General features: G+C 38.8%; 1 protein-coding gene across 2 annotated transcripts in view; it reads left to right on the plus strand.

The window, feature by feature from the left end:
- Nucleotides 1-1,168: 1,168 nt before the first annotated feature.
- ANK2 (ankyrin 2) overlaps nt 1,169-26,207 on the plus strand; it is a gene marked incomplete at both ends in the record, with an annotated part of 208,602 nt that continues 183,563 nt past the window's right edge. For both annotated transcript variants that reach the window (XM_084252160.1, XM_084252161.1), the window contains one exon: nt 1,169-1,303. In XM_084252160.1, the coding sequence (XP_084108286.1) occupies nt 1,169-1,303 (135 nt within the window). The remainder of the gene's footprint in view (nt 1,304-26,207) is intronic.

Genomic DNA, 26,207 nt, shown 5'->3' on the forward strand with positions numbered 1-26,207 from the left:
TACAAACAGGGGATACACTGCTGCACCAGCAAGAGATCAGAACCCAGTCACAGAGACACGGAAGACATTTCTTCTATCAGGTGCAGGCTTACCATAGCCAAGAAATTCCAAGACCACAGAGAAAACACAGAAAAGCAGATCAAAGATATACAAGAAAATTCAGAAAGACAAATGAATACCCTGAGAAACAAAATCAATGAGCAGAAGATCGAAAGTGATTTCAATAAAGTAAAATCCATGACCGTCTATAACAAAAGCTTCAGTTTTATCATTATTGGCTTCATACATCCACATGTATTTGCTCATCTCCATGCAAACACTTTAAAAAGTCTGTGAAAAGGTTTCATAGATAACATTTTTGGTATGGAAAAGCATTCTTGGTTATTTTTTCTACAGCTGGAAAATTATTTTCAAAATATCAAAAAAGGTTATAAATGAAACAAAATGTTTGCTCTTATGTGGCCCAATCATGAATAATGGAAAACTGTGGGCAATTTAGAAAGTTCAAGAAATCCATACCAGTGTAAAATGAGCCATTTTGATTGATGTGTTTCCAATGAATTTAAAATGTGGAAAGGATGGCTAATTGTCTTCTCTAACTGATCATGAAGAAAATAATGCATGTAAGCTAAGTGGATGCCTCTTGGTTTAAGAAATTGCAAAAATATTTTTTCACCTGCTCTGTTGATAAAACACAGTGATTAACAGATTTAGTTTTCAGTGTGAGTAGCAAGACAGAAATCGTAGACTTCAAAGGCATTCATTGAGTCATGCAAAAATGCTCCAATGCAGAAACATTTTACACAGCAGGAACTTAAGTCCATGTGTCCAGCAGGCTGCTCACATGGTGAAAAACAAAACAACACCGCCCCCCTGCCCTGCTCTCCCCCGGCCTCCTCCCTGCTCCATTGACATGCATAGCTGGCCTGGTAGGTGTAAAAATAGACTGGCAGCGCCTGAATTGGAAGTAGCCACTGAATGCAGCCTGCAGTTGCTGGGGTTTTGAGTTCTCTCTGGCACCAGCAAGTCAGCCAGCAGATGGGGAGAACGGGTAAGGGGCATGGAGGGGAACTGATTGTCCACCTTAGTGTCCCCCTGGGAGTCCCGGACACGGCACAGAGGTCAACAACAGGACCGGGCCATCACCAGCGGGGCCAGGACATCTGAGATGGGCAATGCGGCTCTCTGCCCATCTTGCCATGCGGATAAGAGCGTAAGGGCACAAGGACAGTTGCTGGAATTGGATAAGACCCCGGATTACTATGGCTGTCACTGTGAGGACACCATCGAACCTGACAGGCGGGTGAGTTTGAAGCCACAGGCGTGGAGGGAGGGAGGGTGGTAGCCAAAGAATTAACAGTGGACCTCATTGGTCAAACCTTGAAACTTCCTGGAAGGAAGTTCACGGAATAAAACCAATGTGGCTAAACCACCTGATGCCCCTGATTCGGTGGCTGGTGTTTCTTCCTGGGCCATGCGGTGCCTGGTACTTGTTGCTTCTGAGTTGGTTTTAGCTATGAGCCCACATTTAGGAATAAACAGCGATGCCATCTCTGTAATTTGAAATTCTGTCCGGAGTGTCAAACATATATTGTGAGTGGCTTGCAGCAATATTGGAGAAATTCATTTACATTCAGGCTGTCAAATTCTTTTGCCTATTAATATATTCATTTTCCACTAAGTCACAGAACAGTACTTTTTTTTGTCTTCTTTTTTTTAAGAATATTTTTTATTGCGTTGATACTGGTTTACATCAGCATGTTTCCAAGCATGTGCTAACTTTGAATCCCAGCCTCATCCTGTAAAGGCATTTTACTTCTAACATTTGACTAACTTCATTGCAAAGGCCTTTAAATACTATTCCAAGTATGAGGCTATTTTGTGAAAAAGCTTAAAAGTAGAGCAATCAAATATTTAAGTTGACTTTCAGATCTTAATAATTCAGAGGGCTGGTATGTTACATAAAATGTTACTTAAAATGGTTACAAAGGCTTATTGTGATGAGGGAGCACTAGGAATCTCTTTCCGCAATAGTTTGATTTTCATTTTTACTGGAGAATAAAGTTTACCTTTGATCTGCCAGACCAGGAATTTGACCTTATTGCAAGATCATTATTTTCAAGTGAAACCATGGGAAGGAGATATGGAGGCTTCTAGGGGAAACAGGTTGCAGTTAGCACACGCCTGCTATCTCAGGCGCCAGAATAGCAAGTCCGGGAGGAGAGGGCTGCTATCCTGTTCACTTTGACTTTGCTCTGACCTGGATGAATTTCATAAATCTGGAGCATTGAAATTCTATCAGCCACTGTGAAATGGAACTTACGGAAAATGAAAATAAATTAGTTGCCATGTCAGTCTTTGTAGTGAACAGAAGTGAAGAGAAAGTGTCAGTCAGCATTAAGCAAAAAAGAGGACAGAGCTTCTGGAATGGGTCTGGAAGTCAGCTGAGGCAAGAGAATAAACAGGAAGGTGGGGAGGGAAACCTTCCCCCGGGAGAAGGGGCAGCACCTGCTCTAACAACGAGCACCCAGGCTGGTCCCCAGGAGCACTTGAATTTCTCCTTCTGTGTTAGGGCTTCAATTACCTCCATCTACCGGGAGGCTCACTCATATTTCCAAGCAGACACTTCCAGTGCGATTGGTGCCAAGAAATGCTTTCATAATGCATATACATTTAAATTCCCAACAAATAAAGTAACTGTACATTGTAGCATATCAGTGTATTCCTTGGCAAGTAAACACTTCTTTCAAAAGATAGTCCATGAATATTCTTTTATTCATTTAGAATTTAGACTTTAAGATATGGTTAAGTTACAGTATTTTTAAGTCACACCAGTGTGTTCCATTTTTTCAACTTTTAAAAATCATTAAGACAATGGATTAACATAAGGTAGAGGTCCCTTAAAAACTAAGCCTCAAAAAAAATGTATTTTAAATAGAGACCAGGTTGGTGGTATCTTGAGGCATGGATAGGTTCTTGTAGGGGAACATGATTTTGAGGTGTGAGGGCTGAAATGACAAATTCATTCAAAACTTCAGAGTTCAGAGAATCACTAAAAACTTTTTAAAACCATATTCAACAGCAATATCATTCCCTTGTTAACATCTTTCTGTCCCTGTTAATGTAGCTATTGGCCTTGAAAAAGTAAGTTCATTTTAATAAATATTTTAATACTTAAATATAACATTTACATTAATATATGCTATATTAATATATAATTTTTCTGAATTTAAAAGCATATTTCTAACCTGTTGATCACTGAGTAAACTCTTTTATGACAGAATGAATAGACTGTGAGGATTGTGTTGATGTAAAAGCTATGGTAGAAGAGTTGCCCTATCATTGACCATCTGAGTTAGATTCTACCCAGTGTTTCTCCACTGTGGTCCCAGCATTCACGAGAAGTTCATTTTTGATGCCACGCATAACTTAAGCAAGACAGGTAGTTCTTTCTAGTTTGATTCCCAAACCTAAGAAATCTGCCCTATTTCTTAACTTTTAAATGGATACAAAAAGACTGAAGTCGTTCCCTCCTTAAATCATCTAGAAAAACACATTCCTAAATTAATCACTTTTCGTCACTCATGTGTCACAAGTAATTATAAATAATTAAGAAATTCAGGACTGGGCCTTCCCTGGTGGCGCAGGCAGTTGAGTGCAGCACTGTGAAGCTATCCGCAGCCTCTGCAACACAGGTTCGATCCCGGCCAGCAAGGGTCCCATATGGCGTGCAGACCTCTCCTGTCTTGCCCGCTGCTCCCCTCAGCAGTGTGTTTCATCAGTCTGCCTGTTCTGTTCCCCGCTCTGTCTCTGGTGAATCCTCTCACCCTCCTGCGCATCTGTCCTGTGCCCCGGTTCTTGTATAAATAAATAAATAAAACTTAAAAAAAAAAAGAAATTCAAGACTTATAGTTTTGATAATATTTTTTTAGAAGGGACAGAAAGAAACACTTGCCACTTTCTTCCTTTGGAAATAAACTTAAAATATAAGAATAGTCCATCTTAGAAGATGATGTTGAGACTGGTAGACAATTCTGTAATTTACTTAAATATTTTAGTTATTTGGAAAGCAATCTGAAAATATATCACACAATCTAGTTATAATACCTGGTTTTCATTTTGCTAGTGCAGTGAGGACCCTGGCAGCAGGTTGATATTTGCGTGGAGGAAAGAAGAATAGTTTCCTTCCAACCCAGACACAGATAGGGGGCTGGACTACGCTTTGATTCATGCATCCATTCATCTTCAGGCCTTAAGGGCACAGGGAACCCTCCTACCTCCAGACAGCTTATTCCAGATCCTCAGGGAAATACCTGCCTTTCTACTGAAAACATCAGACTCACAGCTGGTGTTGGGGGCTTTCTCTAAAATGTGGTTGCTTCTCACATTGAGCCTTCCAGGACTCCAAGACCTGCTGTTATCACGATCAACTTGATTGCTCCCAAGAGAGGAAGCATGTGAGGGCAGGAGAGAATCAAGAACAAAATCAGCTGTTTTTACATTCTTATTCAGAATTATTCAAGAGTGGTTCTGATCTTTTCTGTTGACTTTATAAGGGGAAAAAGTCATCTGAGGGCCTCCCTGGTGGCGCAAGGGGTTATGCACCGCATAATGAAGCAATCCACAGCCTCTGCAGCACGAGTTCGATTCCTGGCTGGCCAGGGAGCAACCCACATGGCGAAGCAGATCTCTCCTGTCTGCGCACTGCTCCCCTCAGCAGTGTATTTCAGTCAGACTGCCTGTTTTGTTCCCTACTCTGTCTTTGGTGGATTCTCTCACCCCCCGCATCTCTGGACTGTACCCCAGCTCTTGTATGCATAAAAATAAATAAAATAAATCTTAAAAAAAAGATTTATTTATGCATTCAAGAGCTGGGGTACAGGTCAGCGGTGTGGGGGGTGAAAAGATTTACCAGACACAGAGCGGGGAACAGAACAGGGCGATTGACCGAAATACACAACTGAGGGGAGCAGCTGGCAAGATAGGAGCGGTCTGCTGCGCCACATGGGCAGCTTTCTGGCTGGCCAGGGAATTGAACTCGTGCTGCAGAGGCTGTGGACAGCTTCATAGGTTGCGTCTTAACCCCTTGCACCACCAGAGAGGCCCAAAGAACTTTTTGTTTCTTATATCAGCCTCTTCATTATTCTATATTATTTCCTTGTGATTTTAGAGCATGAGTGGTGCATTCTGGTGTTACTATGGAAAGTCAGCACTTTTGTACTAGACTGAACTGAAAGACAATAAACCAACTAGCAAATATGTATTGAGCTAGGTCCAATTCTAAGTGCTGTGGATATGATGATAAGACAGAGTTTCTGCGGTAGGACAGACACGCTTGAAACCGGCATGGAGCATAGGGAGCACCACCGAGCTGAGGGAGGAACTTGTGAGGTGTGTCCAAGGAGAGCCATCAAGGCTGAAGCATAGTGAATAAACAGTGAAGAGACAGGCATGGGCCACCTTGACAGAAGTTTGGATTTCTTTCTCCGTGTAGTAGGTCTTGGTAAAGAAGTTTGGATTTCATTTAAAGTATAGTACGATCTGGTTTATGCTTTGAAAGATTTCACCCCTCCCTCTCTCTCCTACTCCCTCCCCCTTCTTGGTGTAGGGTAGATTGTGAGTACAGCAGGAACGGAAGAAGGGAGGCCAATTTAAGTTGTTCTAGGAACCCCTGTGGTCAACCATGAGGGATGAGGGAGGATTGGATTAGTGTATTATTGGTGGAAGAGACAAGTGATCGAATTCAAGATGTGATTTTGTAATTTTGTTTTCACTGAAGGACTGAATGGGCATTATAAAAACAGAGAAGGGGTTTGGGGCTTAAGCAATTAGGATCAAAATAATGTTATTTACTGACATGGAGGTGTGTGGGTATGTGAGTGTGTGTGTGTGTGTGTGTGTGTGTGTGTGTGAGTAAGAGAGAGAGAGAGAGAGAGAGAAATGATCCTTATCTATGAAACATGCTGGTATGTCAAGAAAGATAAACTTTCTTCAGTTTTGAGTATTAAGAAGATAGAATCAACGACTTTAAATGTTATACTGAGCATTATTACTAGTAGCTGTTTTATATTTGCTATAAGGAAAATTTATTTATATGATTAGTTTTGATATTAATCTTAAAAAGGACCAACAACATGATAAAAATCACCTTGTTAAAGCATTTCAAAATATGAACTGATCTAGAACTTGAATGATATATTGAAAGATAAATAGTGAAAGAAGATAAGCAAGGTCTATGTCCTCGAGGAACTTAAAATCCTTCTTAGAAATCAGACTATCTACACGTAATTAATTAACTAGAAAAGGTTATAGGCAATTACATGCAATGAGTACCTGTGAAATGCCTAAAAGGGGGGCCAATGTAGGCCATGGTGTTTTGGAGATGCCTCTTGGACAGGCCTGCATTCAGCTACTATAGAACACAACAGCTATGCCAGTTGTTTAGTGGTTCGATATGATCCTGTATGGGCTAACTCAATAGTTGCTTCTATGAGCCCACACAATTACCCCTTCTATGAGGCTCCTTAGACCCTATCCCCAGGATCCTCTAGTCTACTTCCATCCTCCAAAATGAACAAACAAATAAATACTGCCTAGACCAGCAAAGGGCCTTCAGGATCACCATCCTCCAGCGTTACAGCCAGCATCAAGTGTGATTGGTCATTGCCTGAGCTGTACCTTTTGCTAAATATTTTGAATATCCCTGGATTGATGCAAAAGTTGGAGCCTGAAGTCGTTCTTGGAGGCAGAGTACACTCTGGTTCCTATTGGGAAGAGAGTACATTCAGTAAGGATTTATTGAGCATCTGCTAAGTGCCAGGTTCTGAGCCTACGAAGATTAATGACATGCCGTCTTGGCTTGAAGGAGGGTAATCCAGGAATGGAGCAAGCAGAAGTCCCCATATTGTGTTACATCTGCTGATTGCTCACCACGTGTTATTCTGGAATACCTAAGAGTGACCTGCTTTGTTTCAGAGGATCAGTAGTCAATGCTTAAGTAGTAGTCAATGCTTAAGTAGTCAATGCTTAAGTAGTAGTCAGTAGTCAATGCTTAAGTCTCTATGGCAGACTTTACATTTTAGTCTTGGAATTGGCAGTCATTAGAATGATAGAGCATCTGGGTATAAATCCCATAACTGGAACACCTTGTTTCTATGGAACCTATAAAATTTGGTTAATAAGCATGGGACTAGCTTAGCAAGAGCAAGTCAGCTTCATAAACTAATTTGGACTCTTTTGTACTGAAAGATCATTGATCAAATGCTTATTAAAGAGAATGAATTAGATTCTGTTTTGCATATCACATAAGCTCCATTCCCTTTGCAGTACCCAACACAGTGTCTAGCCTTTAATGCATGCACAATAAATATTTGTGAAAAATATGAGTAAGTGATGGGGAAATCACCTGCAGTAGCAAATCTAGCTGTGAGCATTTTGCAGCTGCAGTGGCAAGCCCCAGGATGAAACCACAGACTATGGGAATTGAACAGGCGATAGAGGACAGCAGACAGTTCTAAAAACATTTAAAGAATTTGGTGACTAAGAAGTTTTAATTATAACCTGCTCAAAAAAGGAATGTACTCATTGCAGGAGCCCACACGATACTGCTGGAAAATATTAATTGTGTACATTGTGTACATAATGTATTTTCTTGAATCATTAAGCATTTTCTATATCTAGTTGGGCATAAAAATCTATTCGTTTAAAGGAATTCAATGAAAGGTTTTATTGTGATTAGAGGGATAATTATCAGTCTAATAGAATATTTCTATGTTTTTCTTACAGTGAAGTTTATCCAAACCAAACATCATTATTCACTTGAGATGTGTAATATTTTTAGTAGTTTTCTTTTGCTATATTTAATGAAACTAGTTCCACTGTCAATGCAGTGGCTTTTTCAAGGTCACTTGTCCAATGAGCTTAGATACTGTGGAGAGAGCTCTCTTTAAACCATAGTTGACTTCCTTCCTGCACAGACATCTGCCAGACTTGTTCCCTGTGGGTTCATTTGCTATTTTGACTTTAATGCCCTTCTCATGGGTGAAAGTTAAGATGCATTACCACAAAGAATGTCAACTCATCTTCTCATTCGTTCATTTCATTTGAAGGGTTCTCTTTGAATGTTTACACATTTTATATCACACTTGACTATCACAATATTAAGTGCTTGGCTTTTCAAAGCATGTAATCATATAACATGTGCATGAGTACATGTGACTATAGTAAAACTTTCGTGTCTTAAAATTTTGCTTATAAGAATAAAAGTATGACAACCATCATCTGAAGTGTGATCGTTTCAGTGGTGTCTCTGAGGCAATGCACTGTAGCCAAAGCCTTATAATAGCTGGTAGTTTCACAGTAGAGGTTGGGAGTTGAAACTGTGCTTTTATTGAATCCTGAATGTTGCTGATGTCTCATTTATTTTAAATTTGGGATGTTTTTCTATTTTCTTCCCATATGTCAGTGATGGCAGGCTTGCAATATAACTTTAGGGTCTACCCAGTACTGTAGTAATTTCTATCGTCTAGTATAACAACTTGAAATAAGCATATCATACTTAAAATTTAATCTCTAGGGTTGTTAATTTGTCTACAAAAGAATTCTCACGATCAAGAGAAAACAGAAATCATGTTAAAACTGGAGTTGACTTGTCCCTTTGGTGTCATGTCTTTCTGTATCATTGACCATTAAAAGAAATATTAGTAAGACATCTAGTAAGACATCTGGTAGACCAGAAGCACATAGGAAAATGTGTGACCTTTTTGAAAACCACTGCTTGTGACATCAATTGCCTTTTGTTTTTACTAGAGTCACACAAGCAAGAGACCATTTTTCAGAAATAAGAAACATTCAACAGTGTTCAATTGCAAGTTTCACAAACTTGTCCATATAGCTATAATATATAATTATTTCTTTTTACAAATGGCTTATGTGATTCACCATCTTATGCACTCTTGCCTGATACATTTTGCCAGCTAAGTGACTGATGATGACATAAGGGATAAAGAGTATTTGGGTTGTGTAATCAACACATAGAATGAAAGGTGTAGTTAATCCTTTATGTCAGCAGCAACCAAAATGTGCTCTGCGAAACACCCACATCAGAAGGATCATCTGGGGTGTCTTGAAGTGATGCAGATCTCAGAACCCAACCTCAGACTTCCAAAATTAGAATCTCATAGGTGGGAGTCAAGAATATTTATTTAACAAGATTCTCTATGATCTATAGGGAACTATTAGGTGCACTAATGTCTGATGACCACGACTTCACATTGTACAGGTTGACTTTACTGAGGAGACTTTACTGAGGAGAATATGTGATGTCAGCATATCAGGACTTTGAAAACCCTTTAAATATGATGAACTTTTAATCCAGGATGATTCAACTGATCACCAAACTCTACTTAGTGGCAGTTAAAGAAACCAAGAACACCCAGGCACGTGGGGACAAAGCCTGGTCACCAGCACACAGGCCCTCCTGCACTTGTTATGTGTCCTCTTAAAGTAAGCAAGTGTCCACTCAGCATCACAGTGGAACTTGAAACCACAGCACTTGAAGTTAAGCTCCACTTCCAAAAGCTAATAGTTACTGTAAACCTCTACAGAATCCTTGTTCATTGTTTAACCTTGTAAACTCCCGTCAGAAATTTAGGCACTGAAGTAACCGGAAGACATTACTATGAAAATGTGTCCCCAGATTTTTAAAGAACCAGAATTTCGTTCCACGAATCGGGCAGCCAATTTGAACAGCAGGAGTGTTCTGAATGATCCGATCCTCCCTTGGAATGGAAGTCCAGTACAGTATCCTGGCTGAATCCCAGACTTCTGTCTAAAAAGTCGTGTAGCACATGAGAGATGATTCACAAAGTTTTTCTGGCCTATAATGTCTTGGTACATCAACTAATGTGAAGTGTCAAATGTTCACTTCATTTATTTTCCGTTTTTTACATGATAGATGCATTTCTAAAAGATCTGTAAAATGAAATATTAAATGAGTCTTCCCATGAAAGTAAATAAAGAATTTCTTAAGTCTATAAGTCCTACTTTCCTCCCTTTCTCCCTTCTACTTCCCTCCCTCCTTCCTTTTGTTAAATCTATAAACACAGAAGGAAATTCTGACCTATTCTTTGGTGTTAGAATTTTATTTTTTTTTTAAATGTGATTTTTTAAAAAAAGATTTATTTATTTATTAATACAAGCTCTGGGTACAGTCAGAAGCGCAGGAGGGTGAGCGAATTCACCAGAGCCAGAGTGGAGAGCAGAGCAGGCAGACTGACGAAGAAATATACTGCTGAGGGGAGCAGCGGGTGGCAGGAAAGGTCTGCGCGCCATGTGGGACCCTCACCCAGCGGCCAGGGATCGAACCAGCACTGCAGAGGCTGTGGGCAGCTTTGCAGCCCAGCGCTCGACTGCTGCGCCACCGGGGAGGCCCTGGTGTTAGAATTTTATATAGTGAACAGCTACTTCTTTAAGGAGTTAAGCACTGGTCCAGATGGACATGCCAGCTTCCATCCCTGTAACCCCCTTGCAGTCATTCACAGCTGTGTGTCAGCCACTGTCAGCCAAGGCACTCATTCTGTACTGCTTTCTTTTTTTTTACGATTTATTTATACAAGAACTGGGGTACATGCCAGAGGTGCAGAAAGATGAGGGAATTCACCAGAGACAGAGTGGGGAACAGAACAGGCAGAAGACCAAAAATACTGCTGAGGGGAGCAGCAGTTGAGACAGGAGAGGTCTGCCACGCCATGTGGGTATCTCCCCAGCTAGCCAGGAATCGAACTGGCACTGCAGAGGCTGCAGACAGCTTCACAGTGCTGCGCTCAACCCGCTGCGCCACCATGGAGGCCCTGGACCACTTTCTGATGCATCCTTCAATACCTGGGAATAGAGCTGTTATACCCAGGATCAAAAGACGATGCACATGAGGAGAATATCGGATGAAAAACAAATAAAATAAATATTTCATGTAACTTATTAATAATTACAGCTGTCATTTATTGGGTCCCTTTATTGGCCAGCTTCTGTAAGTGGTGTTCTGCGTTTACTCCTGGTGATAGCTCTGTGAGTCAAGTGATAAAATATACTCTTACCGTCTGGTATCCCCATACACTCTCCTTAGACATTTTATAAATGTTACCTAATTTCATCCATATAATCCTGTACATTTTATAGACTTCTAAACTGAGATTTATTTCAGTTTAGTAATTTGCTCAGGATCACACAGCTTATGATAAGTGGCAAAACCAGGACTGGACAGGTAGTTCTAAGTTCAGTATGTTATTTGTGTGCTACGCCGCCCCACCCCCTGGCCCAGAGAGAGAGCTTCCTCACTTTGTGATTTTGCTGTGTAGGTATCTGGTACTGTAGCAGGGTCTGGAAACTATTCGTGCTTACTTTTTACTCATAAAAGTAGAATTTTTGGTATTGTAACAAACCTGAGTATTTCATCGGTTAGAATGCAAAAGATAAAACCAGAGAGTTCAAACAAACTTTATGCTTGTAAATAACTGGGTTTAGAAGAGCTGTGTTAAAAAAAAAAAAAAGAAGAAGACATTAGAGAAAGTTAAACATAGCTTGAAAGAATTTCAATATTAGTGAAAATAGCCTACATGGAAAATTTCAAGTAAGATAGTGACTTATGTTCTATACCAAAATAAGTTTCAAGTAATTAGGAGTGAAGTGGAAAATGAAGAAAAATGTTTGTTTCTCTTTAAGCTTCTAGCTCAAAGATAGAAGAAAGTGCATTATTTCATTTCTAAGCATTGGAATCATGAAAGCGATAAAATAAAACTCTCTAACAATAGAGGTTTATACTTTTAACTTACAAAATTTAATGCTTCTAAAGGTCAAAAGATAGATTAAAAGGCAAATAATGAACTTGAAAACAATGGTAACAAAAATGACAAAATGTTCTCGCATTTAGAAGACATTTAAAAGGCAACGTACTTGTGAAACTCTGAAAGGGCCAAAAAATACTAACAGACAAATGAAAGAAGACAGAAAATGTAATACAAAATATACAGGTGACTAAATTTTCAAATTCCTCAAAAGTGAAAAAGGCAAATCAATGATCTTAAGCATATCTATCCAACAAAAGCAAATTTGAACTCATGACTGTGTTGAGTTTTTTCTACACAGTTATGGGGGTATTTTCTGACTCGACCACTATCCAGGACCAGTTCACAAGGTACACTAGGAAATAGAAAGCTACAGCTTTTGAAATTGCTGCCCCTTCTGTAGGAATTCAGTGGGCACAGGACAGGCTCAAAGACTTCTGTACAGAACTTTTTGTCATAGGTTGTTGACAGTAATGAAATGGAAAGCATTTGTTGTACAGTTGATGATGGAGAGCCGAAGATGTTGTTAATCTACTTGCGAACTGTTCTGTGAGATTTAATAATATCTTTCTAGACGTCCAAGTGGTGTAGGCAATATTATTTTGTAAGGTTAGCTCTTTCAAAGTTGAAAGGATTGTATCATTATTTCAACATTGTGAAACATCTATGCACACATAGACAGTACATATATAGAAAAATTCTAGAAGATACCTGAAAATGCACAGCCTTAGTTTTGGGTAATGAAATTTTGGCTGCCAACAGATTTTTAATTTATTTATCAAATGCACTACTATGAGAATATGTATGTGTTTTTATAATGACCCCTTTATATTTCTTAAGAGAAGGGAAATTGTAAGAAGGAGTTAAAGACCATGGAATATATTTGGGTTCACACAGATGTTCTCATGGAATATATATTTCTCTATTTGTTTAGGTTTCATTAACAGATTATTACCTTATTTAATATTGTATGTTTATCTAGCTTCCCAATTAATTTGGAGGAAAAACTTTTCCTGGTTACATTTTCACTTTCAATTTTTACTGATGTTGTAAGATGTGCTATTATTATTTCTTATAGGTGTAATCAACATTTTAACAGCAGGTATGGTGAGTAGTTAAGAACAGCTGAGTGAGGTTTCCTCCATCTTGGAGGTGGGCCAGGTTTAAGTCCCACTCAGGGAAATATGTCAGTATGAGCTCGTAAAAGCCTGCGTGCTGCTTTGAAACAGAGGAACAAATGTTGTCTTTGAATCCTATCATGCTGTGGAGCTGGAAAAAAATGTTTCACTGCATGAAAATAGTGACAATTGGGACATACAGACATTGCTCTAGATTTATTCATTGAGTATAATGTGCAATAATATTTTACAGTATTTGTGACCTTAAAGGTCTAACTCTTGGGTTAGCAGTGTTAAAGAAAAGAGTGCTTGGTATTCCAGAGGTGTCAGTGCCTAATGTTTCAAACTTTGGGCCCTGCCCCTCACACAAGCAGGAAATTGGATCTCAAGGAGATTCGAACATGGTCACTGGACCCGGTATGTGACTCTAGAAGTTTCCCTCAGACAGGAAACAGCTGCCGCCCCTATAAATAAGTCAACAGTGAAAGGTATTTGGCACTTTTGGGGGGAACTGGGAAGGTAGTAACACACTGTGGTTATGATTATAGTCGCTGGGGTAAGGTTGACTGGGTGGCTCTCTGAGCTTTGGCATTTGTTACCAAAAATCCATGGACAAGTGGTTTGACCTCAGTAAGCCTCAGTTTCCTAATTTGACTCATTTATGAGGATTAAATCATTTACAAGTGTGTCCAGCATACACCAGGATTGGCTGTTGATATTGCAGTAGGAAGGGTGAGGAAGAAACACGAAAAATCCAATGTATTATTCATTCCTTCAAGTTTAGTCTAGTTGAGTGGCCAGAGGCCATGCACCCAGAAGCAAAGGACATACTGTAGGGTCTCAGTGGTATTGATGCATTGTAAGATAGTGCATGTCAGTGCATGAGCTACAGGAAAATATTCAAAAATTTTTAAGAAGGAATCACTAAAACTGCATAAACATAAATCATGTAGAAATGAATAATGAGCTTGCTAGCTCATTGTGCTTTATAACAATTATTTACCTTAAACCAAAATATCATGGAAAAAATTGCTGTGAACCCAGTCAAAACATATACAATGATAACTCTTCTATAGAAATGCCCTAAGTTTAGTTTTTAAGGAGTTAAAGCTAGAATAACTTCTGTTTATACTACTTGTTGTCAGCTTTGCCAAACACTAAAATCTATGATAAAGTTCTTTGCAAAGTTCCACTGTAATTGTAATAGTCTTTATTGGCTAACATATTTTAGGCACTTGACTAGACTTTGGAAAGTCTCAGATATAAGACATGGTTTCTGCCTTCAAGTAAAAATAGTTTGTTCTGAAGATGGGTGTTCTCTCTCTGTCTCTCTCTGTCTCTGTCTCTCTCTGTCTCTCTCTCTCTCTCTCTCCACACACACATACACACACATCATGCACACATGACCGCTTATATGCCATATTAAGGTAGGTAAGTGTATAAGAACATAGAATTGGAATTAAGTCATTAATTTCCTATGACTGAAGTGAGGAATATTTTATATGCATAATAATTCTCAAAGAAAAGTATCTTCTCTCTATCTTGGTCAAAATAATTGAAACATTTGATAGTCTCTTATTTATTTTAGAAAGGTATTTAGTCTTACTGTAACTAGAAGGGATATTGAAATATATTACTGTATGTTGCTAAGTATCCAGGACTACTGTGTACTCAATAAGTCCCCTCTTCTTTGGATAAGTTTGGATAAGGTTACATTTTTTTTTTTATATATAAAGTCTTTTCTTCCAGAGAAGAATGTTAATATTGTTTCTTATTTACTGGAAACAGGACACTAATAGCTCTATATAGTTAGTATTAGCAAGATACTCTTTCTATATTTGATTTCTTTACTAACTTCACAGTTGCCAGTTTTCTATTAACCAAATTAAAATCAGAGACTATTGGGCACCAGAAACAGATGTCCATTGCTAAGGACAGTGCTTGAAGCACCTCTCAGGGAATAATAATACAACTGGAAGCTGTCCTTATCCATTGCTCTTTATTCATACACCTTTAGGACCAGTTGGACTTTTTTTTTGTTGTTGTTTTATTTTGATGTTTGATAAAATTAAAAAGGAAGCTGTAAAAAAATTGCTTAAATAGGGGCCTCCCCGGTGGCGCAGCGGTTGAGCGCTGGCTTGCGAAGCTGCCCGCGGCCTCTGTGGCGCCGGTTCGATCCCCGGCTGTTCCCCGGCCACCGGAGGAGGGTCCCACATGGCGACCAGACCTCTCCTGCCGCCCGCTGCTCCCCTCAGCAGTGTACTTCGGTCCTTCCGCCTGCTCTGTTCCCTGCTCTGGCTCTGGTGAATTCTCTCACCCTCCCGCGCTTCTGACTGTACCCAGTGCATGTATAAACGAAACAAACAAACAAACAAAACAAAAATAAATAAATAAAAAGCATGCCTCTAAAAAAAAAAAAAAAAAATTGCTTAAATCTTCAGTAATTTCAGTTGAATGAATACAACTGTAAATTTTGCTAAGCAATACTTGAAAAAAGTTTTAAAATATTGTAAGTCTGTAAAAATTTGCTTGCTCCATCAAGTAATACCTATGTACAAATTGAATTCATGTCCACAAAGGCTGTTTCACACCCTTGTTTGGTTTCAATCATATTAACCACTTTAATTCATGTTGACGAAGGTTGTTTCACACTCCTTTTGGGTCAACTTCATTTTGCTGATTGCCTTCCTTTGTTTTGCTTAATTTCCACAGTATTTCTGGATGTCTTCTATGTCAGGTTCTGTGCTGGGACAGTACAGACCCTGCCTACTTTGGAGCTAGGTTAGTTGGGGAGATGAACGTATAGATGGATGAACTGAGAGCTGCAAGACCCAAGTACAACATCTGGTGCAGTATTGTGTCTGGTTTAGTGCTCCATGGTGTTTTTGTGCAATTCAGTGCTCAGTGTGTTACGGGACCCCAGGATAAGGAACTTTTGAAACAGAGGGAAGAGGAACTTAGGAGGCTGTTCTGAATGAGCTATCTCCCAAGTCTCTGGGAAGCACCCCTGAAAACAATTTTTGTATAAGTCAAATGATAAAAGACCATCAGTGTAAACAAAAGTAGAGTATTTTCCATTATCTCATTAAATCTGGCTTGAGACTGACTTCTCTTTTATTTGTTTTGTTTTATTTTCATTGAGTTAACATTGGTTTACAACATTATATGTGACTTAGAGGTATAGGATCCCCCCTTCTGGTGTATGGCATCATACCTCACCACCACCAAGGCACCTGGAGTCCTCCACCAGAGTCTCTTGGGTTTTCTTCCTACTCTGTGGTCTCAATTCTAAAAGGACTGATTTCTCTTTCTAAAGGATCTTGGGTACCTGAAGCAAAGCTTAGTTTTATGAACTAAATTAACCTTGCTTTTGATTTTACTTCTGTTTAAATTAGCAGTATCCTTACTTTTCAAATTTTTCTTAAGAGTTGCTGTCACTGCTCTTATTCTAACAAACTAGGATTTTATTTTTGGAAAACTGTATCCAAAGTCTAGATATTTTTTGAAATACAGTAGTAACTAGAGGGGTTTTTATAGACTGATTTCCAAACATTGCTTATTTGATGCAATAAGCTACAATGTTTTTCTTCAGGCAGTGCAAGATACAGATACTTAATTTGCTAATCTTTTTTTTTCCATGGCCATGTGTTATATGCTATAATCTGTTATACACATTCCCTTTTAAGTCACTTTTCCACTCCATCTTTTATGTTTCATTGTAAAATTACATAAGCCCTATAGATTGCTTAGAATTAGAGCAAACCATTCTTGACAATTGTAGTTCATAGTGCAAGAATAAATTTAGAAAATTACTGCAGAGCACATCCGTTGAGGAGAGTGACTTCTCATTGTACCTCTCTCTTAATGGGAAGCATCAGCAATGTGTTAACAGTATTCTGAGCTCATATATTTATATATTCCTCACTTCATTATAAACTCTTGGCCACTTTATCATAAAGTAGTTGTCCACATATGTGTAATTTTATTTCTGGGCATTCCACCCTTTTCCATTGACCTGTGTGTCTTTTTATTCCAATACCATGCTGCTTAACCACTATTAATTTGTCATATAGTTTGAAGTTGGGGTGTATGACACCTCCATTTTTTGTTCTTTTTCTCAGGATGGATTTTTCTTACATGCACATTTTGCTGTGCACTCTTAGGCTAGCATGATGAGGACCAAAAATGAATGTGAACATGATTTATGTATTACACTTAGCATAATGCTTACTTCTTAGAATTGAAATTTTGCCTTCTGAAGTTTGCTGTTTACACTCTTTGTCTATGTAGATCATCACAAATGTGCAAAAGAGCATGAAAGCTGTGCATGCATGTCCCTTTGGAACCCACACACAGTGCAGAATGGGTAGACAAACAACTTCTCAAAAATCAGATGCACACTAGAAAGACAGAGTCGTGACATCTTACAGATGAGGGTAAACTTAATAGCAGTTTAATGAAAGGGACTAGAGACAAATTATTTCTAACAAACATTATAATTATCATGCTGGAATTCTTGACACCCTGTAATTGTATTAAAAATAATAGACACTCCAAGGGGGACACAGTTTTGGGGTTTATATTCCTAGAAAATTAAAACATTGTTTTGAGACAAGAAAGGATATTGAAAAGTAATAAATTTGAGTTTTTATGTTATTCCAGAGAAGATATTAATATTGCAGGACTTCTATAATCAAAAAATGAAAGAAATGAATTGAGTGACTGATACATTTACTCTAAGTTGGTCTTTTGGTGAAAGAGTGTAAATGAGTTCAGAATTGCTTCAAAGAAATCTCTGGTTGCCATAATGTATGATTGTTAAGCTGTAATTAAGTAATACCTCCTGGCAAAATCAATCCGATTAATCATCCTTGGATGTATACTAGAGGTTGTAACAACCACCATGTGCATCTTAGCTTAGCTCCCCTAAAGTCAACAGTGCAAGAAAATGTATTGTGATAGAAAGATATATGCAAGTTATTTTAAAATAATAGCCATGTAAGCCAGGCTTTGTGAAGATTTCCTTGCAGGAAAGTACATGCATTTTAAGTATTGTTTTCCTATCCTGAATAACTCAGTGCTAAAGAGGCAGCCTTCTTAGTGTGTACAGTGAGGGTGGGGGTGGGGTAGGCATCTCATCTGGGCTGTGTCACGAAACTGCTTCTGAATGAGGGCTGTCTGCTTTAGAGCAGATGGTCTGAAGATAAAGAATTATCAGACCAAGGATGCCATCCCTACCTCGAGGGGGCGATAGTAAATTAACACTGTAGGATGTCTGGCATAACAAAAAATTGATGAAAGATAGTTTCAGTTGGTTGGTTTTGGGTTTTCTTTCATATCCTCATAGTTCTAAAAGCCTTCAAAGGAGGCTCAAACCTTAAGGCTTGGGAGGGAGAATGGGAGCAAAGGGGTTGGGGCCCAGTGGACTACGGAGGAGAATTATTGGGGCTTTGGTGGTGTGTGTGCTGTGATAACATATGTTTGTAGAGGTGTGACCCTTTACCCTCAAAACACAGTAACGTGAACCTATGTTTCCTCATTAAACGTAATTTTAAAAAATAACAAAAAATAAAATACTTAAAAATATAATCAACAACAAAACATCTGAAGCTGCGTTTTGTCCTGATCCTTAAATACAGCAGTGGGATGAACTTGAATATGTTCCCCTCAAAAATCCTACAATTTTGACATGCTGATAAGTTGAGGAATGAAAAGAGTTTTGTCTAGAAATGATTCCTTGCAGAAAGACATAAACTGTCATTACTGAATTATATCAGAAGCTCTCTTGTTTTTTCTCTTGACCCTAATATAATAGTATTATACTTGGTTTTTAGTCCTTCATCAAACCAACTTTTATGACCAGTGAATGTCCAAAGGAGATGACTTTGGAAATTTGTGTACAGTACATAAAGCTAAGATCCCCCATGTTTTGGCCCTTATTTACTTGGGGGATGTTGAGTTTTTGATGCTGGCAGAAGCTTTTACAGAGCTGTCCAGCTTGTTGGAAGTTAAGAGGTAGATTAGGTCTGAGATACAGATTGTATTAAAAATATTTTCCATTATTTTATACATAATTAATATGAGTTGGAGATCCCAAAGCAATAATACAAAACTGTTTAGGAATCAATTATATATATAGATGCATTATGTATTATTAAACTTCCATTGCAGAGCTTTTACTTTTCATTATTATTTCTTGTTGACATGTCAAAGGCAGATTTCCATGATACCTTAGCGACTAAAAATATTAGGGAATATGGTGGAAAAACTGTAATAATCAGTTTAGAATTTGTAGAGTATTTTACTGGTCTTTCCATTGTCATCATTTGAACATAAAGGAAGCAGAACTTTGCAAATATATCAGTTCAAGCATCAGTGCTAGAGTTATATATGGAAACCAACCATAATGGTGTATGATACCAGGCCTCCCTGGTGGCGCAGCGGTTGAGCGCTGGATTGCGAAGCTGCCCGCAGCCTCTGCAGCACCGGTTCAATTCCTGGCTGCTCCCCGGCCACCGGAGGAGGGTCCCACATGGTGTGCAGACATCTCCTGCTGCCCGCTGCTACCCTCAGCAGTGTACTTTGGTCCTTCTGCCTGCTCTGCTCCCTGCTCTGGTTCTGGTAAATTCTCTCACCCTCCCACACTTCTGACTGTACCCAGTGCTTGTATAAATAAATAAATAAATAAATAAATAAATAAATCTTAAAAAAAAAAAAAAGGTATATGATACCACTATACCAAGAAGTACCACTGACAGGAATGGGGGTATCATAACTTTCTAGATAATCTGGAATTATGATAGACTCTGGGAAGAAATATTAACTCTTGTTAAATGCTTTAACAGCTAAAGCAATCATTATGGTACTAAGGGAAACAGTCCTGTTCATGTAACAGCCTCCCCAAATTATTTTATGCTTTGAAAGAATCTGAATCATTTAATTGCAGTTTTCTTTAAGTTATTCAATCTGACATCTGGCATATACCTACAGCAAAATGTTTCCCTTATTATTCTGATGTTCTTAGTACAGCTTTGTAAATGTTATGAAAGAAGTCACAAATATTTCCATCTACAAACTTACCATTTTGCCATTCAAGCAGAGAAAAGCTTGACATGCATTTAGTGATGGAATTTCTCAATTTTGTAGGGTTTGGGAGTCTTAGGCAGAATATCTGCCTAGAATACAAGTAATCAAAACCTGTTAATTTTCTGCCATGTGAGAAGTTAACGAAAATTGTCAGTTCATCATAAAGTTATAGGAAACTGATTGAATTATATGTTCCCATTTTAGAGAAGTTTCAGTGTGTCTCACTGTAATAACATCTTATGGAAACATTTGATGAAGCCAAACTAATGTCAGCAAAACAAAGTCTTTTTTTTCAGAAGATTTCTGTGTGGTGAAATGGTAACTGGGGAACTTATTTTCCTTCTGCTCTGTAATTCTTTTAAAATGAGCAGTTTTTAAAATTTTGAAATCACATGGGGAATTCGAACTATAAACTAGTTATCAGAAATATATCATAACAGTCTTTTTTTGGGGATTAGGGTTTTTATTTCTACTTATTTAGATTTTTTGTGTGTCCCTGTGGTGGTAATTCTAATTCTAATTCTAATTCATTAAAGAAGGATATTGTCACATTCACATTTTGATGCAGTTTTCAGAAAAGTGAGTGTCAAAGATAAATGAGTATATAGAAATTTTTTAAGGTATAAAATTTTCTCTACAACTAATTTTGCTTATGTTTATCCTAGAAAATTTAACGAGCTCTCTGAATTAGATCTGCTATTGAATTTGTAGTAAACATTTTGAATATTGGAGGAAGACTATTTGTGCTGTGTGTTTAAAGGATAGGCATAGTAGACCAGTGCTAAATAAAGTATGTACAATCAAATATAATCATGTAGTTTTTATATTACAAAGCCTCGATAGATTTCAGAACCACTTATGAAAAGATACTCTGGAATTTGACTTAGCTGACCTTTTGAGTTGAAGGACCAAATTGTGGGTTTTTAGTAGTTCATATTTTCTCTGAGACTATGTAGTACTTTCAATATATGAAAATATTATTTTCATTGAAGTTCTTGCATGATATAAATAGTGTGCATTAAAAAATGGCCTCCACGGTGAGGAAAAGACACTGAATTAGAATACTAATGCTCTTTGGTGATTTTGTCACCTTTGCATAAATTAGGAACACATGGCTGACTTCTCAGTGTTACCATCTTTTTAAAGTAAATATTTCATTTAATCATAACATGCATATACAGCAAAATACAATAGATTAGAATGTTCCTCTTGATCTTTCTCTCAAAGTTATACAAATGAACATTTTGAACAACATCCTTAACTAGAAAGTAAAACTTTAACATTCTGGATCTTTCTAGAAACTGCTATTCTGACCTTTATAGATTAGTTCCACTAGTTTTTGAACTTAAGTAAATGGCATTATAAAGATGTCTCTTTGGGTGTCTGACTTATTTTGCTTGACATTATTTTTTGTGAGCTTTCTTGATGCTGCATTTATAGATGGTTTGTTCATGTCTATTCCAGGTGTTATAAAATATTCCAGTTTTACTCCCCTTCCACGAGGAGGGAATTTAGTAACATCTTTGTCATGGAAGACAGACCACACACAGTTCTGGCTCCCTTTTTATTGTTGCTGTTCTGTTTCACCTGCACGCAAATGAATATCTTCAAATAATCTGCTTTGTATTTAAAGCGCCCTTTGTATCTAAAGCTCCCGTGTCTGCATCTATATTTGATTTACTGCTGGTAATTTCTCAGTTACAACAAAGCTGCAATAATAAGCTCATTAAGTGTCCTCTGTGCCTGCCATGGGGCTAAGCACTTCCAGCAACTCTTAAAGTATATTTGCTATTTGATAAAGAAATTGAGATACACGTTATAGAACTTGTCATTTGCTAGGGATGGATTTACCTTATCCAACCTTCCTTGGAAAAAATCCCAAGGAATTGCAGAAATGTTTCTTAGTGATGATATTTAAAATAAGGTTGTCCCCCTCCAGTTATTTTCTTTATTTTGGATTGCTCATCACATTTGACTCTCAGGTTAGGCAGGTAAAAGACTCTGTTATTAGAGTAACTGCGTCCTAGGAAAATAAGTCAGTTCCCCAGATTCCTCACGGATTGTGTGCTTTGCTTAAGGTTAATCAGTCTGCAAATATTTGTGGAGGGAATACTGTCAGCCAGAGGCTGTGAGACTGCCCCAGGCTGATGCTGACTTCCAGTGATTCATAGTACTACACCCCACCCGTGCTTCTCAAACTTGAATGTGTTAATCCCTTGGAAAGTATAAAAGAAATTAATGACCTCTCTGGTGTTATTTTTATTAGTGCTAATTTGTGTAAAGAAAAAAAGCTATATAAAACTCCTTAAATGATAGACCATTACTAAAAAGAAAGCTGTACAAATGAAACATACACACAACTAGTACTAGTCAAATAAACGACACCAATTTAATAGCATGAGCGGCTCTGTCCACAGATAATGGCTGAATAGTAAAAGATTAATCCTGAGATGTGTATAATTTAATATGCTCCCAAATTTGACATCAGTGAAAACAAAGAATACCTTTTTCTCTAGGCATCTTGTACGAATCATTACTAATGAATTTATGGTTTGTTTCCTACTTAGAGCATCAAAATGTCAAGGTCGCAGAGAAATTCGCTAATGCCCATTTGAATGGCTTGCACTTGATAATCATTGAAAACAGTCTTTATTTACTTGGGATGAAATTGGTGTCGTGGTGTAGATGTGTCCCTAAAGCAAAAAAAAAGCTGGAGTCGGGAACTGAAGAAAGCTTTGAGGTGGATTTTCTGATGGCCGGTCCAGATTGGGTCACTCACAGACGACCTCTGCGCTGCGTGCTTATTTGCAGCTTTAATGTGTGCTGATATTCTCAAGTTATTTTGATTCATCCTGTCTGCACCATGCTGCCATGTATGATGTTCTCTGGACACGGCAGAACTTTCTGCAAAGCGTGCCTTTATATGTTGTCTCTACTTGGCCTGTGATACACTGAAATTGCACAGTTGTAGCAGTTAAGGGAAGCCATCTGGTTGACTTGGAACTTGCTTATATTTTCCATATTATGTTTTTATTGTTATATAAGTAGCAGATTTAAAGAAACTATTGTAGCAAACTTATGGACCCCTGTGACTCTGCCCCTAGACCCTTTGGGCAGGCAGTCCTGAGTATATAGTGTGACTCTGTGGGTGCACACACTTCCTTGCCTTTCAGCCCTGCTGGGTGCTTTCTTTCCTATAGAATAAGAAAGTATTCTGTTTTTCTAACACTCAGATGCACAACCGTACAGAACTGTGTCAGGGAGAATTTTGGAGGAATTTTTCTTTCTCAGCTTGAGATGCCACATAGAGGTTACAAAGGGTGCAGGTTTTGATAACATCCATCTGTTGCAGATTAAATAAGTGGGACTCAGCCTTTGACTTCCTCATCTAGCATCAGATTTCACATGCATAAGTACAACTGTTTTTGGACTTTGAGAATCCTAGGCACATAAAACAGCAAAAGAGAAAGAGATTAGTGTGACATTTGTCTGAGATTCTCCACCAAGGGGGACTAATGCCTCATTTTCTTTTTATAGTGTTTTTATTTATTTGTTAGAAGTCGATGAAGATGGTATTCAGTTTATTTTTTATTGTGCTATTTTTTAATTTTCGTAACATTAGTTTACAGTGCTGTTTCAGAGGTATGGGATTTGTGTTTTTAATAGGTGAGATATCCTGGTGTTTTAAAATTCTTACTTTTTATCCAGAGGGAAACATAGGATGGTAAAAATTGCTGCCTCTCTCACCATGAGTCCCGAATCTTCTTTCGACCCTGTATGAATTGAAGGTAACAGGGCCGGCGACTGTTTCTCTTAAGCTCCTGTGTCAAGAGTTTTAATCACGGATTGACCTCATTGTAGTGTAGGGTGTGCGTGAGGTGAGTGTGTGTGGAAGGGGAAGGAGAAATCTATTTTTATGCAGGTGTATACTGTAACTTCAACAGGCTCAGTATGTAGACATAAGCTTTGAAGACTCATTTTAATTTTGTTTGAAACCCACATTCTGGGACCATTTAATAACACTTTTATTTAATGGGTTTTCCCACTTTGGGAAACCTAAATCCCTTAACGGGGTTCTAGAAGAATTCAGCTTGTAAGAAAGCATACTCTGACTCAACTGTCCATAGGTCCCTAGCAGGACAGCTCAGATCTTATCTTTCTACTGGGTTCAGGTCCGCCAGAACACTGGGAAAATTTTTTTTGGAAAAATTCCAGGAATTAGCTGAAAGCTTTTGATCTGCATCCACTTTTTTTTGGAAGCTTAACTCAGAAAACAGAAATGCATTTATGAAAATGGATTATTTAGCAATAAAAACCATCCTCCACAGCAAGCCCAGCCCCCTAGAGAAGGTTCTGAGAGGGTCTACTGGGTCCTCCCCAGTGATCCCCAGAGCCCCTCTCACACCAGCCTTTCTCTTCAAAGCTCTGGGGGTGTCTCTGGATGTTTCCTCATCCCTTCAGCATATGGTCCCCCCTCCTTACTCTACCTGTTCATGACATTGTTCTTTTACAGAAACACTAGAGCAGCCTGATCTTCCTGGGTTTAATCCTATTCGGTATGTATGGAGGATAGTCAATTGGGTCTTTAATGCAGCATGTACTTAGCCACCTCTTCCCTCCTTCCTAATGAAAATATTTAGTAGCTTGTGTCAGGCCAGCTTTTAATATTTTTTTAGGTGCATAGATGGCTGATAGCTAGGAAGCTGGGGGTATCAGCCAAGAATTCCTCTCCAATGGAGGTACTCTGTTTAGCAGCGCCTTTGATTACAGAGTGAATGTGTGATAGCTGTTATAGAGCAACCCCGATATTAAACGGGTTCCTGGCTGTGGGTCCTCACCCGCACGCTTTAAAGGGACTTATGAATACTCTACTACAGACACACACAAAAGGGTTAATAAAAGGTTTATTTACAAGAGAAAAAGAAATAAGGAAAATGTACAACTCAGGGAGAAAATAGGGAAATAAAGTCTTTAATGCGTCCTACCCGATCCGCCGACCTGGAAACCCAAAGTCACTCTCAGAGCTGGCCAGATGCTGCGAGCTGGTGGAGAGCCAAAATGGGGGGAGCCCCAAAGCCCACGTGTCTGCCTTTTGTATCCACCTGGCTGCTTAACCCCACCCTCAGGTCCCAGCCACCTTCCCTTGGGTGGTGATGGGATTTGGAGTTCCCAGTGTCTTTGGCTTTGACCTGGGGTGGGGGTGGAGTCCACAAAGCCTATATGGAATTTGCTTTGGGACATCCTTTTCCCCCTAACATTACCACAAAGGAAATAAGGCCACAGCCAACAGGTTGGGCATCTATAGTAACATCTACTTCTAGAAACATCTACTTCGGTGCTTTGGAGGGGAGAGGCAGAAGGGCATTTAAAAGGACCTTTGAGGGCCTCCCCGGTGGCGCAGCGGTTGAGCGCTGGGTTGCGAAGCTGCCCGCAGCCTCTGCAGCGCCGGTTCGATCCCTGGCTGCTCCCCGGCCACCAGAGGAGGGTCCCACATGGCGCGCAGACCTCTCCTGCCGCCCGCTGCTCCCCTCAGCAGTGTACTTCGGTCCTTCTGCCTGCTCTGCTGCCCGCTCTGGCTCTGGTGAATTCTCTCACCCTCCCGCGCTTCTGACTGTGCCCAGTGCATGTATAAACAAAACAAACAAACAAACAAATAAATAAATAAAATAAAACATGCCTCTATTAAAAAAAAAATAAAAGGACCTTTGAAGCTGGTAAAACCTGCATTAAATCTTCGCTCTGCCAGTAAATAATTGTGTGACCTTGGAAACTTTCTAGACCTCTCTCATTACCTGCTAAATGAGAATAATAGTAATATCTTCCTCGCAGTATTATTGTATTAATATCTTTAAATGAAATTTATTTTCTTACATGGTTGAGCATTAATGATTGAATGCATCTGACTCCTTTTAGCTCAATTCCCGGATCACAACAAACACTCACTAACTCTTACCTATGTTTTTTTTTTTGGACAAGACTTTTTTTATGTAAGACATGCATCCAGAGTACTCTGGACAGTGCCTGCCCATTCAAGTCGCAAATACTTTCTAGGCACAATCTTTAAGGTGATATCTAGCAGAGATTTCTTTTTAAAAGTGCCGTCTGGGGTGGGGTGAGGAAAGGTATCATCATCCTTTCTACCCGTGACCTATGATTACTTACA

This window comes from Talpa europaea (assembly GCF_964194135.1).
Source record: "Talpa europaea genome assembly, chromosome: 13".
Classification (NCBI taxonomy): Eukaryota; Metazoa; Chordata; class Mammalia; order Eulipotyphla; family Talpidae; genus Talpa; species Talpa europaea.